The 13597-nt window shown below is 38.5% G+C and overlaps 2 protein-coding genes across 6 annotated transcripts in view; one reads left to right on the plus strand and one right to left on the minus strand.

The window, feature by feature from the left end:
• LOC137183565 (GRAM domain-containing protein 2A) overlaps nt 1-5766 on the plus strand; it is a 35045-nt gene extending 29279 nt beyond the window's left edge. For 2 of the 3 annotated variants that reach the window (XM_067590714.1, XM_067590715.1), the window contains exons 11-12: nt 2609-2710; nt 3826-5766. In XM_067590714.1, the coding sequence (XP_067446815.1) occupies nt 2609-2710; nt 3826-3874 (151 nt within the window). In that variant the 3' untranslated portion in view covers nt 3875-5766. The remainder of the gene's footprint in view (nt 1-2608; nt 2711-3825) is intronic. The other variant, XR_010928498.1, reaches the window with a different exon arrangement.
• Nucleotides 5767-7815: 2049 nt separating this feature from the next.
• prr5l (proline rich 5 like) overlaps nt 7816-13597 on the minus strand; it is a 29823-nt gene continuing 24041 nt past the window's right edge. For all 3 annotated transcript variants that reach the window (XM_067590717.1, XM_067590716.1, XM_067590718.1), the window contains exons 7-9: nt 13084-13221; nt 12306-12423; nt 7816-9028 (exon numbers count right to left, since the gene is read on the minus strand). In XM_067590717.1, coding sequence (XP_067446818.1) covers nt 8655-9028; nt 12306-12423; nt 13084-13221 — 630 coding nt within the window. In that variant the 3' untranslated portion in view covers nt 7816-8654. The remainder of the gene's footprint in view (nt 9029-12305; nt 12424-13083; nt 13222-13597) is intronic.

Below are 13597 nucleotides of genomic sequence, written 5' to 3' on the forward strand. Positions count from 1 at the left end.
AGTGCTTCTCACTCAAGAACTGTGGTTTAATTTTGTACTCAGAGTATTCCCATTTCAGAGGCAAATTTTATACTTTTTACTGCACTACTGTTATCTGAAAAATGTAGTTAATTCCCTGATAAATCTTTCACATACAAAATATATGATGGGCTTATAAAATATGATGCTTTGTTACGGATTAAACTCCCCGTATTTAAAGTAGAAACAACTTGCTGCTCACAGACTTATTAAAACAACTATATAATATTCTAATAAGAGGCTGTTCCTTTTGCTCATAACACTTCTGCTCCTTGATGTAAATAAAACTTTGAAGTCAGATTACTACCTGTAATGAAGAATATTTACAGCTTGGACTCTATTTACCAGCGGTGGAAAGTAACTGAGTATATTTACTCAAGTACAATTTTGAGGTACTTGTACTTTACTTGAGTATTTCTATGTGATGCTACTTTATACTTCCACTCCACTACATTTCAGAGGGAAATATTGTACTTTCTACTCCACTACATTTATTTGACAGCTTTAGTTACTTTTCAGATGAAGGTTTGACACAATGGATAATATAACAAGCTTTTAAAATACAACACATTGTTAAAGATGAAACCAGTGGTTTCCAACCTTTTTGTCTTTTGACGTCTTACAAAAAGCAGTGTGTAGTCGGGGTCACATTTCACATGTCTATGAGTTGTTTACAGCTCCACCAAATAGTGATTTTTCCCTCTAAACTTCTCACATGCTTTCATTTCAATAAATGTTCAAATGATCCAATATTTCAGCAAAAATCAAAGATTAGAGAAAAAGTCCAAAAACTGAAAACAGATTTGTGTATCAGAACTTTGTTTTTTCTTCTTTCCTCTCCCATTAATCATCTCACGACCCCTCAGATTTATCTGCTGACCCTTTGGAGGGGCCCCGACCCCTAGGTTGGGAACCACTGGACTAAACTAGCTAACTGTATATAAAGTAGTGTAAACTAGCTCCACCTCCAGCAGCTACAACAGTAACATGCTGCTCTAACACTGATGCTTCACTATTAATAATCTAATGATGTCATATATAATAATATATCAGTCAGAGGGACCAAACCACTACTTTTACTGCAATACTTTAACTACATCAAGCTCATAATACTTATGTACTTTTACTGCAATACTTTAACTACATCAAGCTCATAATACTTAATGGAGTATTTTTACATTACTGTATTAGTACTTTTACTGCAGTAAAGGATCTGAATACTTCATTTACCACTGTTATTAAAGTAAGTCTAAATAATCTCCTGGAGTCTCCGTTTGTTTATTGTTGGTCTCTGCTGCCACCTGCTGGTTGATTTTCTGTATGAGCAGAACAGTATGTATGTATCAGAGTACTACAAGCAATGTAGTACATCACTGCACTGTTTCTTTTCTGCATTATTATAGAACATGATAATATAATAAATAGGTGTTTTTTTATTGTATTCATCCACAAATTCCAAATAATTTCCTTGGAAGTTTTCAGGAAAGAGCAACAGTATATGATTGATGTGTAATTTGAGACTAATTAGAGGTAAAATAGAGTCTAAATAGAGTATTTCAGTCAGTGCGATATGCAATAGGTCATTTGGTCCATAAAATGTCCGAAAATGGTGAAGAATGTTGATCACTGTTTCCCAAAGCCCTCGATGACGTCCTCAAATGTCTTTTTTTGTCCCGACCAACAGTCGACAACCCAAAAATATTCAGTTTACTGTCATAAACGACTAAAGAAACCAGAAAATATTCACGTTTAAGAAGCTGGAATCAGAGAATTTGGAAAGTTTTCCTTAAAAAATGACTCAAAACAATTAATAGTTTGCTATTAATTTAACAGTTGGCAACTAATTGATTACTTGATTAATCGTTGCAGCTCCAATTTCATACAATTCAACTTACAGTATTTGAAAAATGAAATTTCTTACCATAAGTGAATGATGAATAATATTTACTCGGGATTAAATGAAGCAGTTATTTCAGAGAATTTCCTTTGAAAAGCAACAACTGCTTTTAAACTCAACACAACTAAAATATCTCACAACCAATAACTACGGGCAGAAACTTAACAAAGATGTTAATGTAAGCTGTGAAGAGAAATGTTGGTGCATTTGTTTCTGTCTTGCCTGCACATAAATCAACTGTGGAATAAAGATTGTCACGATTGATTACTGATCATATCCTCAATTTACACGACTTTGGAAAAATGTGTTTGGATTCACTGAATATGACTCAGGAACTGTTGCTCTCAGTTTCACTCAATTTATTTGTTATTTTGACCAAATTTTATACTCGTAAATCAAAATTTACAAGCAGGAAGCCAAACTTTTCTGAGACGATTATCCATTATCATCAAGCTGTTACACTTGTGAGCTTTACAAGGTTTTCATTTATATTGATTTTACTTCATTTGATGGCATATTTACTGTATATACTAAAGCTGTATTGTTTGTTACTTGCTGTATTCTTACTTAGTTTACTGAAGGAAAAAAGCAAAAGCACCTGTTCCAGCTGTAGTGTGTGTATTTATTGATAAGAGTGTGAATGTTTATGTTTTGGTGTAATTTCAGTGTTTCTACCTGTCTTGTGTCTCTCAGTGTCTTCATGCTGGTCCTGTCGTCCTGCTATCTGGCCTTCAGAGTTTGTCGTCTGGAGCAGCAGCTCAGCTTCCTGAGCAGCCAGCCGACACTGAGAGAGAGGTACACACACACACACACACACACACACACACACACACACACACACACACTGTACTTCTTGTAAGGACCCTCCACAACATTAGGCTCCATCACGGCTTCCTGAGACGATCCACTGACATTCTCGCTGGTGTTTTTTGCCCACATGAGTCTCATGTCCGACTCTTTTCTCCCCTACGCTGTCTTTATGCGCCGGATCTGTTTTTGTCGGCTCAGCTCGCATCTCTGAAGCCTGAAAATCACCTGTATTTATTGACAGTCGACATAAAATTGATTTTTAATGATGTATTTAATTTGTTACTGACTCTTATTTCACCAATATACAGCAAAACTAATTTTTAATTCATCTTTAAATAACTAGAGAGCCTCCATTTTGTCTCCTGTGTTTTAATGCAGCTGAATCCAACATATAGTTCTGATTTATAATATTTCAGTTTCTGTTGTCAGATATAGAGAGAAATTTGATCACCGCTCATAAATGTGACCTTTTGACCAGCAGTCATTAATGAGCTGTTGCTGCTTATAAAATCATTATGATCAGGACATCGTCTGTTAACATCTTAACGAGCTGCACATGTGTTCAATATGCTGTAAAACAAGAAAAATGTTAGCAGAACGACCCTGAATGACATTATAAATGTGTCTGCAGAAGAAGAGACGCGCAGCTGGACCCTGTGGACATCGTTATCATATTATTTGGTCACTAACTTAAACTCAAAAGAATAATTCAACAGCAAGAAGATCAATATCAATCTCATGTCTGTGTTCAGTACAGAGCTGGGGTCAGGACGCGGTTAGCCTAGCTTAGCATGAAGACTGTAAGTAGGGGGAAACAGTTAGCTTGGCTCAGTTCAAAAATGCACCAACTATCATCTGTAAAGCTCATATGAACATGTTTTAATTAGTTTAATCTGTACAAAAACCAGCCAGCGCCACGTTAGCTGCTTCCAGTCTTCATGCTAATCTTTTTGTCCTCTTCGTTATCCCTTTAAAAGACAGATTTATTATGAAATAACCTCAGAAAACGCTGAATCTATCGGTCGCGCCAACAGGAAGTTTAACTGAGCTGCCAGTGCATCAAATAAAAGATCAGATGTGATTCTTTGTTCCTTTTCCAGGTGTGGAGAGGTGCCCTGCTGGCTGGCCAATCAGAAGACAGGTACCTGACGCTGAAGCCAATGAGGGAGTAAAGAAGAAATCTGCACTTACATAGACTTCCCATTAGGAGGATGGCGGCGGCGGCGGCGACGAGAGGAGACACCTCTGAGGAGGCGAAGAGACGACCGACTGTAGCAGCCGTCAGCAGCTGAACTCTGACCCCGCCGTGACCTGGTCACCATAGAGACGCCACAATAGTCAACACAGACCGTAGACTGGCCTACGACCTCTGAGGCCTGAAGAGGTTTATTAGCGGACATGTAGAGGTCACGTAGAGGTCAGACGGCTGAAGAAACGACAGCATGCTGTAACATAACTGAGATGTAGACTTTTCCTGTGAAGAAGACTGAAAATAGTGACGTGTGTGTGTGTGTGTGACACTCTTTGCACAAGATAGTAACTCGTGTGAACAACATCTTTATCCTGCGTGACGTGTGAATTTGTACAACGGCTCTTTCTGAGTCACTGTCCTCTTAACGCTTGATCGTGTCGCCTCGCGTTTTGCCAAAATGACAAAAATGTAAAAAAAAAATGTGTGAACAAGTTAACGACTTGCTCGAACAAGATCCTTATCTTATGCAAACGAGATAACTTGTTTGAACAAGACTCTGTTTAGGATCACAGGCTTCTTGGGGACATACAGAATATCTGTGACTACACGAAAAATAGTCAATGAAGGCTGATTTAAATCAATTGTTGCCTTAAACTTACGATGTAGCCTCAGATATTGTTTTTTTTTTTAAATAAGATGTATGTATAATTCAAGCCATTTCTCTGTGAAGTAGAAATTCTACCCTCAGAGAATAAATCTATCACTTCCCCTCAATGTGAACCTGATTAATGAGATTCATTTGTTTTTACATTTTCAGTGCCAAATCTGTGAGTTTTTATGTTTATATGAGGTGAATCTAGTTAAAGATCAGCAGATGAGACAGTTCCAAGGTTGCACTTTGAACTTTGTGCCTGTTAGTTCAAAGACCAGAGATAATATATAGAGAGAGAAATATTAAAGAGAAATATGAAAAGTCTGAAAACAGAGTGATGTGACTGAAGTAAAGAAGAGTTTTGCTGTTATGTGGAAGTAAAGTTTAAGGCCCGTATTTATCAAACAGTGAAAGATAAACGTAAAAATCACTTTCACTCAAAAACTTACCAATAAAAACTATTTATCAAACATCTTTTGACTTAAAATACTAGAATAGAGTCGTTTCAGTCTATTATTTGTATTAGATAAGACAGTTACGGCACCTTTTCTTTTTTTGAATTTATCAAACAAACAAGAATAAATCAGCTTTCTAATCATCTTCATTGATCTGCACTTGTCTGACGTTCCTCGTCTACCAAACAATTTAGTTTCAGTTTTATAACATTTCCTGTTATTTCATCCACATTTATACTGTATTATAAAAACATTATAAATATATTAGATTGTTGTTCAGTTCACATGTTCATTATTCCTGCAGATTTAAAGATTTCACATAAATAAAATTATATATGTTGTTGCAGAATAAAATGTAAGGTGTGTTTATTTATTTTAAAGAATGAACAATAGCAGATGTAAAGTCGATCTATATCTCTGATCGGTTATTCTGTCATGTGAACACTTGAGAGTTTCTTTTAAAAGTGACTTTTACATAATAAGTAACTTAATGAATGTGTCTTATTGCTCAAACTCTGCCACGTTGTTTTTTTACTCCTCGTGTGACTCTTTAGAGCTTTATTAATGTTGACATGTTTGATAAATATGGGCCGCGGTGTTTCGTGATGGACGAGTAAAGACATGACGTTGTGTGTATGGATGTATCTGATGTTTGTTGCAAAACGAACTGGAGTTTCTCTTTAACTCATATTGTAGTTTTGGCTGTAAATCTCACTAATAAAAACACACTTTCTGCTCCTGACTGGTCTTTAATTATATCAGATTATGATGAATAAGGTTTTCTCCTTCAGCAGCATCAAAACCTTAAAGGATCCGTCTGGTGTTTTTCTATATTTTCCATAAAGACACAGAAACCGACAATGTGTGTGTCTCTCAGTACTTTCCCTTCTCTGTGACTCTCAGATGTAAATCTTTAAAAGCACAATAACAAACATATTTTTTTTCATGTTTAAAAATGGCTCAGTAATTTCCAAAAACAGCTGGTCACTGTGGTTTTTAACAAACAGGAAGAAATAGTGCTGCTGTTGTTGGGGACTATTTTCAGCAGCAGATGAATCTACATTTGGTGCTCTAGTGAGTATTTCAGGCAGCAGGACTCTGTGTTTTTAATGTCTTATCCTATAATAAGATAAATCAGGCTTGGATACACACACAATACTTGTTTGTAGATCAATTACATGAAGAAAAATATATAATATCACCAGATCAATGAGTCAGAAGATGTAAGTATGAAACACTCACCCACAGAAGTAGTTCACCTCTTCACCATGAACAGGAAGCTGCAGGTCAGGTCCTCTATATTCTCTGCTACAGTCATTGTTTCCCTCCAGGTTTCATTACTTTCTGCAGCAAACAGTGAATGACATCATCCTCAAGGTCACAGTTAATCTCTTCTCCTTCTTACACTTTGTTTTTACCTCAAACTGTGACGTGTCTGTAGGACTGACCTTCTTACTGCTTGTTGTTGATCTAGAAACCAGATCCTTTCCTGCTGTGGACCTGAGAAGTGTCTCTGCAGAGTTATAGAAAGCAGTAAAAGATTATACTGTACACTGCAGTAAATAAAGCCCTGAGTCACTCCTGAAACACCACATGAGGGCGCTACAGCAGCTGTTTTAGATCTCAGTTGTGTCTGCATGTTACGCAAACATGAGGTCAACTGAAACTTTATTTTACAATTTATCATTTTAGAGCAAGTTTTGAGGCATAAGTACAATTAAGATTGTTGTTTTGCTTTGCAGTAATTAGTACAAATCTAGTAGTTTAAAGAGGACTACAGAGTGAACAGATTGTTTTTGTTATAAAGTGCAGAACTACGAGTGTTTGGCTGCAGTATAAAGATACTGAACTTGAGTATTTCCACACATATAACAGATAAACTGCCCCGAAGATCATTACTATGTAGCTGAAGGACAAGGAAGGAAGACGGGGAGGAATTAGATGTGAGGATTAAGTGACAGTCTGGGTCAGAGGTCAGAGGTCAGGCTGGAAGTAGAGCAGTTAGGCTGTTAAATCTCCCGACTGAGCAGGTAAAAGACTCAATCGTCGACTTTAAAGAGCAGCTTGAAAGCAGATAAAAATCTTTTCTTCTGACCTCGAGGGATTTAACTTCCCACCTTGCTGCAGTGATGTACAAGTGTACTCCAGTACACAGTGACATCAGCAGCGGGTGCAATTAGGGACACAGGAATCCTCCTCGGGCTCCAGAGGCTACATAAACTAACAATAGTAGCAGGATTTCACTTCATTATCTCGTTATTTACTCTAAATGGAAACTTCTCAAATACATACCTACATGTCGGAGCCTGAATCAGATCTGAAATACGCGATTGGACGACGTGAACGACCTCAGAAACAAAGATTACAGAACGGATGGACGTTTGTGGACATGCGCGATGATCTGATGTCATCTCGTCGGGACAGTAAAAAAAAAAAAAAAACATTGTACACGAAGCATAGGAGCAGCTGAAACCTGGGCTTTGTCTCACAGGAAGCATTTTTTCATACGTTCACCTCACGTTTTGGGACTTTAACCATGTTTAACATCTGACATCATAACAGTATAAATAAATAAATAACAGAAAGTCATAAAAAGGAGGATATGTCCCCTTTTTAGCTGACGGCAGCCGAGCACAGTGACCTTCTGGAGTCTCGTGTCTCCTCGTCGGTTTGAGATGCTGGGAGATAATAATGTACTAAGATACAATAAGCAGAACAATCAGTATGTCAACATCTAAAGTCCTTGTTCAGGTGGAAAGCGAAGGCAAAAAAAACAAAACACAGATTAACATTTAAAGTTTGTGCATTAATTAGTTTAATTCATCATCTTTATTATTCAGTAACAACATATTTACATCAACTAAAAACAGGTCTGATCAGAACCAGGACCTGCAGTCCGCTTCCGTCCACAGGGTTTATACAAACCTGAAGACGCCGAGTCTGATTCTGGATCAGAACTTTAATAAACAGCAGAGTCACTGGCTGCTGTTCAGATCATCTCCCCAGTAAAAGGTCCAGAGGTCTCATCCTGCTGGGAGCTCTGGGACGGATGAGATTAGTGCGAACACCTCCACTGTCCTGTTTCCTGTCCTTTCACTTCCTCACACTTCCGCAGACTTACAGGGAAGGTTTACAGTTTTTTTCAAGTGTACCTTAAAACAACACTGACATGCCCGTATGTATATTATTAAATGTGTTACTGGTCGCCGTCCATACTGGCGGCAAATAATTCCCTTCCTAAAGCGATTTCAATCTAAGTGTTGAAGAACAAAATCCACAGTTTGGAGCATAAATAACTTCTGAAGACATTTGGATTCTTCTTCTGTCTTGTTGTTTTCTGTTTGTTCTGCTGTTTTCCAGTTTTCCTCTCTGGTGCCGTCTGGTTGTTTCCTCATTTTTTTGTTCTGTTTTGTCTCTTTTCCTGCTGACTTTCTACATGATTTTCCTCTTTCGTATTTCCTGTTCTTTAATTTCCTATTTTATTGCTTCCTCTCTTGTGTCACGGTTTCATTTCCCCTCTTCTTATCCAGTTTATCGTCTTCCTGTCCCCGTCCTGTTTCCTGTTATCCCGTCCTGTAGTTTTCCGTCCTGTATCGTCTCATTTGCCCGCTGTCTCCTGAGCCACGCCGGCTAGCTGCGAGGAAGGCAGATGACTCCTCTCCTCGGAGACTCCATCATGTCCGGTTGGCTGGAAAAAGCTCTGGGACTGATCGGCTCGTCCCCGACCAAAAACTCCACGCTTCCCTCGCACCCTCCCACCCCGTTGTCCTTCTCCGTCCCGGCATGCATCCTGCTGGACGCCGACAGCAGCTGGACGTCAGAGTGAGCGTTGGCTACCGTGTGGCGCCGCACGCCGCCGCACTTCTCAAGGTAGGCCTCGCCCTCCTGCTCCACCAGCGGAGCCAGAGACGACGAGTCGGAGGAGTTGTGATGCTGGGTGATGGTGATCTCCGGCTGGGACTTGTCGCCTAGCAACAACCCCGACGGCCGGAAATGACGGGCCTCTGTATACAAAGAAAGACAGGAAACACGTCTCTGTTTAACTCGTGTGTCTATAAATGCAACATTATTTTAAACTCAAAGATGTGAATGTTTCCACGGATACCAAATATGTCAGGTTGAATTTTGGGGAAAAGTTCATAAAAAGTTACGTAACTATGGTTTTATGAGTACATCAGCAGCCTTCCTCTACATCCATATTATTATATAACAGTACAGTACTGCTGAGCTCCTCAAGTGGCCTCCTGCAAGTCACAGCAGGGATTAAGACTATAATCAAATCAGGCTTTGCCAGCCGCCGTGATGTGTTGAGTTTAATGCTCTGATCCTCCTGAGGCTGACGAAAGGGTTGCTGGTTGTTTGTGGAGTCTGGCTGAAGGAATTACACATTCCCCGTCCTGAAGGAAAAGCCGCTGCGGTTCACTGACTGAGGCCGGAGGGATAAAAGGTTTCAGTTTGTAAAACGGCAGCAGCAGCGGATTTCTGTTAGCATCAGTTAGCCACACCGCTAAAGGTCAACAGCACTGGCGTCAAAAAAGAAAATAAAGGAAAATGACTGAAAAGCAGTTTTTGATCAAGACCTTGATGATGTTTTTTGTGTAGTTTTTTAAATTCAAATCAAGACAATTAAATCATTCAGTTGTTGGAGGAGACATTTTTACTCAGCAGTGATGTTTGGTGGTTTAACTTTACTTTTCCACTTAAGAATTTACATTTTAAGTGATAACAGGTGAGTTTTACTGTCAAGAAACAAGTTTTAACAATAAATAAATTAAACATACTTCACTTCTAGAAATACATTTAAGTGATTTCTGTCTATTATATAAATCTTAACATTTTTCTTTTCATAAATATATGATAACATATTTAAAAGAAACAGTGTTGAATTAAAAGTTGCTGCATTTTCAAAGCTCTATATTCTAAAAGCAGGTTCAGATGGACTCGATCCTGATTAGACCTGAAACAGAAAAATTACCTGCAACTATTCTGATAATCAAATTATCCTTTTTATGATTTTTTTAAGCAAAAAGGCCAAATATCACCTGGTTCCAGCTTCTCAGTTCTTGTCGTTCGTTCCCTCGTATGTGACAGTAAACTGAATATCTTTATATTTGATGACTAAGTGATCTGTAATCAGGCTTTAGGAAATTATCATCTGACACTTTATAGACCAAACAATTGATCAGTTAATTAAAAAAATAATTAAAATAACCCAAATCGTTCCAATCAGACCAGTTTGACACAGTTAAAACTCTTAAAACTAAACCAAGTTATCTCATTTGAATTAGAGGAGCTGCTACTGACGACCAATCAGGAACCAGCATTGTTTTCAAAATGTTATTTCTCATCCTGACTAATAGCAGATTCATATGTGACTTTTAAACCCTTTTCTCTCCTCGAGCAGTAGCGGCAGCTCTGTCCTGTACTACGTTGACCCTCAGCTCAGCAGGTGTGTTGTTGTGACAGGTGCGTCTGAGTTTCCAGACTAGTAACAGACTGTGTTTGTTAGCTGGTTCATGACCGAGGAACTCGACCTGCTGGAATAAAACCACAGCAGCGGCAGCTTAACAGGCTCACGTCCCCGCTGAGAGGATTTAAACAGCATATTACTACAGGGCCACGCTCCCCGACCACTGACCTCTGACCAGCTGCTGTCAACTTCAAATACTTTCATATGATGAGTTCATGCACCTGATATGAGCGAAATGATTTGTCTCTGTGTTTTTCTTTCACCAGATTTCACCTGTTAAACACCAAACTGCTGCTTGTGCATCTTTAAACTCATTCATACAAATCACATGTACTTTACATCACTGCTGAACATGCAGAAGTCATGTTTCATTATGACACGCTAGTGGAGCTGTGAGCAGGGACTCTGTGTGTGGTGTGTTCAAGAAAGCTCCGACATTTGATGTTTGAGAATCAGCTGCCAAAAGCCACTTCATTTAGTTAAAAAAAGTATATTTTATATATTTTTTTGGGGGAAGTTTTGTGTCTTTATTATAGAGCTGACAGCAGAGAGATGAGAGGAACGCAGGGGGAGAGAGAGACGGGGAATGATATGAAACAAATGTCCTCCGCTGGACTCGAACCGGAGACGTTGTGGTTCATGTTCGGTGCTGATGACCCCTGAACTATCAGGACACCTTGTCGTGACATTTATAAGTTCATGAGTGATGGTACGGAGACAGGAAGGCACCACTTTGGTCCTGATTGAAATATTTCATCTATTAGAGGGATTTGATTTTCCTCTACCATGAGGTCGACTTTTCAGTTCTTTATAGAAACGTCTCGACAACATTTGGATGGATTACTGTGAAATTTGGAATTTGGAGAGACAGTAATCCCCCCCAAGTCTGTATTAATGTGGTTTAATGAGTTGTTCATGTGTTCCTCATGAGAGGAATGTTAAAATCTCTTTCCTTTTATGATGTTTCTGAAAATGTATTTTGGGTAAATTGGTCTGCATGTGTGTATTTATGTGTGTATGCAGGTTGTTTTTACGGAGCCTCTAAAGTCCCAATAGGTGCTTTGGTTGTTTTTTTTTTTAATCTTGTGAGCACAAGATAATAACTTGTTCCCACATGATATTAACTTTAAAAAAAAAAACACCTTTTGGGACTTTAGAGGCTCCGTAAAAAACACAGCAAATTGACTGTTCAAATAAAGCAATGAACGCCGCCATGTTTCTAACATACTTGAGAAATCAGCAAACTATTAAAAGCTATAAATGCAGCTTACCCCCCGTGGTCTTCAAAGCAAAGGCCAATCATGCTTTTACTGTACAGATATTAACCTGTTCCCACAAGATAATTAACTTGTATGCACAAGATAATATATTATATTGTGCACACAAAATAAAAAAATACCACCTTTTGGGACTTTAGGGGCTCCGTGCAACACATATGTTGCATGTTTTTCTTTCACATGTTTTTCTTTCATTTTGTTCTTGTAAAACACTCAGTAACCTCCAGTTTTGATGTGCTGTATTTTAAACAATACATTTATTATTATTATTATTGTTATTATGAAAAAATGATGTATAGTTCAGTAAAAATCCTGATAAATGTTGTTAAAAAAGAAAAATATAATCCAGTTGCTGACATGTCGTGTTAAAATTCATTTTTATGTTGTTTTTTTTTTTAATTCCCATCGTTGTTATTATTATTATTTTTCTTTGTTCCATTCTTTCTAAATTGTGTATTATTTAATTTTTAGTCATTCTTATCACAAGTATGAATGATTATTACCTGCACTAACAACAGCGTCATCAGTACTGACCTAACAGCAGCTGGTTTCTGTTGTGCAGAACGTTGTTGACATACGGAGACACAACAATCTGCACCAGACGCTCCAACTGGTAATACTCCAAACTGGGACCACCGGAGTCATGGATACCCTAAAAAAAAAAAAAGAGACAGAGAGCAGATGAAAACAAATATCATGGTGATGTTTTATCTCAGTGCTACAGACTCAGTTGCAGGTTCAGGTTAGTAAATCTGTTTTAGACTGTTAGTCAGAATAAAAAGTAAAGTGAAGACATCACTGTGCCCTCTGAGGAACAGACTCAACGATTAATGGAGACAATAATCGGCAGATTAAACAACAATGAAGATAATCGATAGATAGATAGATAGTAGCCCGACAGGTTAGAATTTAATTTAGGTTGAAAGATAAATCTGGTGATACTGTCTTCTTGTCAACAACTCTCAGTATTATCTGTGACACTGTAGGTTTTATTCCTCCATTATTGTCTAAAAACTATTAAAAACTCATCAGGGAGCCACATCACTGCACTGGGTGACATGTTCCCTTCATTACCATGAACACACACACCGTCCTGCTGTTGGAAATACTCACCGTTGCTGAAAATAGTCCCCAACGAATGCAACATTTCCTACAATGATGTTAAACATGAAACTCTACATTTGTAAAGATTTATATGTTCAGTAGGAACCAGTGGGCTTGAAATGGAGCCACAGACAGAGCAGGGAAGGAGGAACTAACATGTTTGTTTTAGTATTTTTATGGGATTTGTTGACATCAGTCTGATTGTTACCTGCAGGACCAGCAGCATCTGTGTGACAGGCGGGGGGACGGAGGCTGCAGTTAACAGAGCTTCCTCAAGGTGGAGCTTCAGCAGCACCAGGTCTCTGAAGGCCAGCAAAGCCATCTGTCTCACCGTCAGCTCCTGACCCTAAACACACACACACACACACACAGACACACACACACACACACACACCAGACAGACAGACAGGCAGACTATAATGTCAATGAACTGTAAGATGCATCTCAGTAGGGTAATCCACTGACCTCTCCACTCAAATGATCCCACATGACTTAAAGGATTTGAATCAGCAACGTTAGTCACTCGAGGAAACACAAACACACACTTATACACACACACTTACACACACGAAGACAAATAGTGACTCTGAAGCTGTAATCTGTAACTTTTCACAGGGTCAAATTACAGCAAAGATGACTGAACTTGTGATGTTTCACTGAATTGCTGTTTTGTTTAAAGTGGTCGGTCATAACATTTATTAAATCAGAGTAAAAACTCGAAA

Source organism: Thunnus thynnus, chromosome 5 (assembly GCF_963924715.1).
Source record: "Thunnus thynnus chromosome 5, fThuThy2.1, whole genome shotgun sequence".
NCBI lineage: Eukaryota > Metazoa > Chordata > Actinopteri > Scombriformes > Scombridae > Thunnus > Thunnus thynnus.